This window comes from Nanorana parkeri, unplaced genomic scaffold, assembly GCF_000935625.1.
Source record: "Nanorana parkeri isolate BGI_ZX_2015 unplaced genomic scaffold, ASM93562v1 scaffold180, whole genome shotgun sequence".
In the NCBI taxonomy this organism is placed as follows: domain Eukaryota; kingdom Metazoa; phylum Chordata; class Amphibia; order Anura; family Dicroglossidae; genus Nanorana; species Nanorana parkeri.
This window is the reverse complement of record NW_017306448.1, coordinates 1770404-1772816: the sequence shown is the minus strand read 5'-3', so window position 1 is coordinate 1772816 and position 2413 is coordinate 1770404. Positions and strand designations below refer to the sequence as shown.

The window sequence follows — 2413 nt, the reverse complement described above, 5'->3', positions numbered from 1 at the left end:
TTCTTTTAATTTCAAAATTACCATCGCTACTTCACATCAACCTTCAATTCACTTACATGGTTTTACGATTTCCCTTCCATCGGATCGGTTCATAAATCTGGTTGCACTTATACCGATGTGTCTTTGGGACTTTGATTCCATTCATGAATTTCTGTGCAACTAACATTTCACCCACCCAAAGTAAACTGTTCTTCTATGCATTACACGGACTTCCAGTGAAGTCGAATGTATATTTTATTTCACTGTATGGTATCCAAAAAAAGAGTCTTGTTTTTTTACTTTACAGACATTATAAAAAAAACTGCATATGTTTCAGTGCTTCTTAAGGGCTCCCTCTCTTTCACACTGGTCGTACCCCAGAGATAGAAAGTCTTTGGTTATTCATAACTAACAGAAGCATCTCATTACAGTAGAAAAGAGAAGATGATTTGTTGCCCATAGCAACCAGATCCTTTCGTGTTTTTTTTTAAACTGCAGCTGAAATCTGATTGGCTGCTCTGGCCAACGCCTCTCCTCTCTTCCCTCTGCCTGTGTAGTAGGTCCCCTGATAGTGATGAGCACAATCTTAATAAATGAACGAACCGAACGAATTTAAAACCACCACAGCAACCGAATCTCTCTACAAAAATGCTCATCTAGGGGGAGAAAATAGTTAATACTGAAATATGAATCTATTGTCAACCCAAGCTCTTTCACATAGAAGGCTCAAGTCACAAAACTAACACACCAGGATTAAAAAATAAATAAAAATCCATTGAATTTTTAAGATTTCATAGCATGGCTACAATTAAAATCGTTATCCTCCCGATGAAGCTTTGTGAATTGAGCATGTTAGTGATCTAGAAGGAAAGAAGCACTGTATGGGACAGGAAAGTGCACATATACAGGACCATTGGACCAAGAATCCCTTTTGTAAAGTATCTTTGCATAGGACGTATTTAAATTAGATATATGATGTGGGTTCAAGTTATTGTTTTTTCTTTCTTTTTTTTTTTAGAAAAAGTACAAAAATAAGTACATGCTGTAGGCAGATAATAATAGAAAGGTATATCATAATAATTAAAAAAAATCCCTCCCATTCCCTTACAGTGATCATAGGTCGCAAAATTGACAACTTATTCATTCCTTGAAGTGGCTTTGTGATATGGAGGAAGAAGTAGGTCGCCTTAGTCCCTAGCAATATGCTGCATTCTATACGTCCCCGTCTGTAAGGCTGTAATATTTGCCCGGGTTGGAGAAGCACAGGTAAGGGATGGTGCTCCCAGGGTAGAGGACAGGGAAGGGCATTGGCAAGACGCACCTATTCAAGAAAGAGTTGTCTTTGTAGAGGACTGATAAATCCCCAGCAGTTTCCCCTGATCCCGGACCCTCCAGTTCTGCTGACATTTGTCTTTTCAGCTTATTCCTTCGGTTCTGGAACCAGATTTTCACTTGGGTCTCAGTCAATTGCAAGGAGTTCGCTAAGCAGGCTCGCTCGGCGCTGCTGAGATAGCGCTTCATGTCGAAGGTGGACTCCAGCTGGAAGATCTGGCTCTTGGAGAAGATGGTCCGGGTCTTCTTCTTGGCCAGGAGCTTGTTTTTCTTACTGAGCTGATCGGGCGACGGCGAGGGGCCATCCACCAAGCTGTCAGCGATGTCTGCCCTGTAAGGTAAGTCTCTGTGCTTTGGGGACTGCTCGGTGCAGTAGTTAAGGCTTTGGGTGGAGGTCAGGAGGCATCTGGTGTCTGCAAAAGAAGACAAATCATTAAAACTGATATCATTATATTAAATAATGCAAAGATGGGACAATAGTTATCACACTGGTGATGCAGATCTGATAAATGTACTAAGACATTTTATTTTAGGATATCATTTCTACATTACAATCTCTATAGAATGTATTTTTCTGGAATTCTCAGATGACTTCCCCAGCACCTCCATAAAACTTTGCAAGTCACGTGCTTCTATAAACTCTACTGAACTTTCCACCCCAGGTCAGTGATGGTTGGGACCCTTATCATCAAGATTATTGTATCATAAAAACTGATGTTCTATATACTATATTATATTTATTATAGGTAATGAATGTATCCACTAGATGAATCCCCTTTTATGTTATTATTATTATTATTATTATATTAAATGAAGTACAGATGGGAAAATAGCGATCACACTGGTTATACAGATCTGATCAAACTTACTAAGGATTTTTATTTTAAGGTAAAATTTCTGCATTACAATCTCTATAGAATGTCTTTTTCTGGAATTCACAGATGATTTCCCCAGCTCCTCAGATAAAACTTTGCAGGTCACGTGCTTCTATAAACTCTACTGAACTTTCCACCCCAGGGTAATGATGGTAAAGGACCATTATAACCAAGAATTTTGTATCATAAAAATGATTATACATTATATTTTATCATATGTATTATAT

General features: G+C 38.5%; 1 protein-coding gene across 1 annotated transcript in view; it reads right to left on the bottom strand.

The window, feature by feature from the left end:
* Positions 1-1191: 1191 nt before the first annotated feature.
* The window catches only part of LOC108785812 (homeobox protein HMX2-like), a 3160-nt gene continuing 1938 nt past the window's right edge, over positions 1192-2413 (bottom strand). The window contains exon 2 of the mRNA XM_018554960.1: positions 1192-1724. Coding sequence (XP_018410462.1) covers positions 1192-1724 — 533 coding nt within the window. The remainder of the gene's footprint in view (positions 1725-2413) is intronic.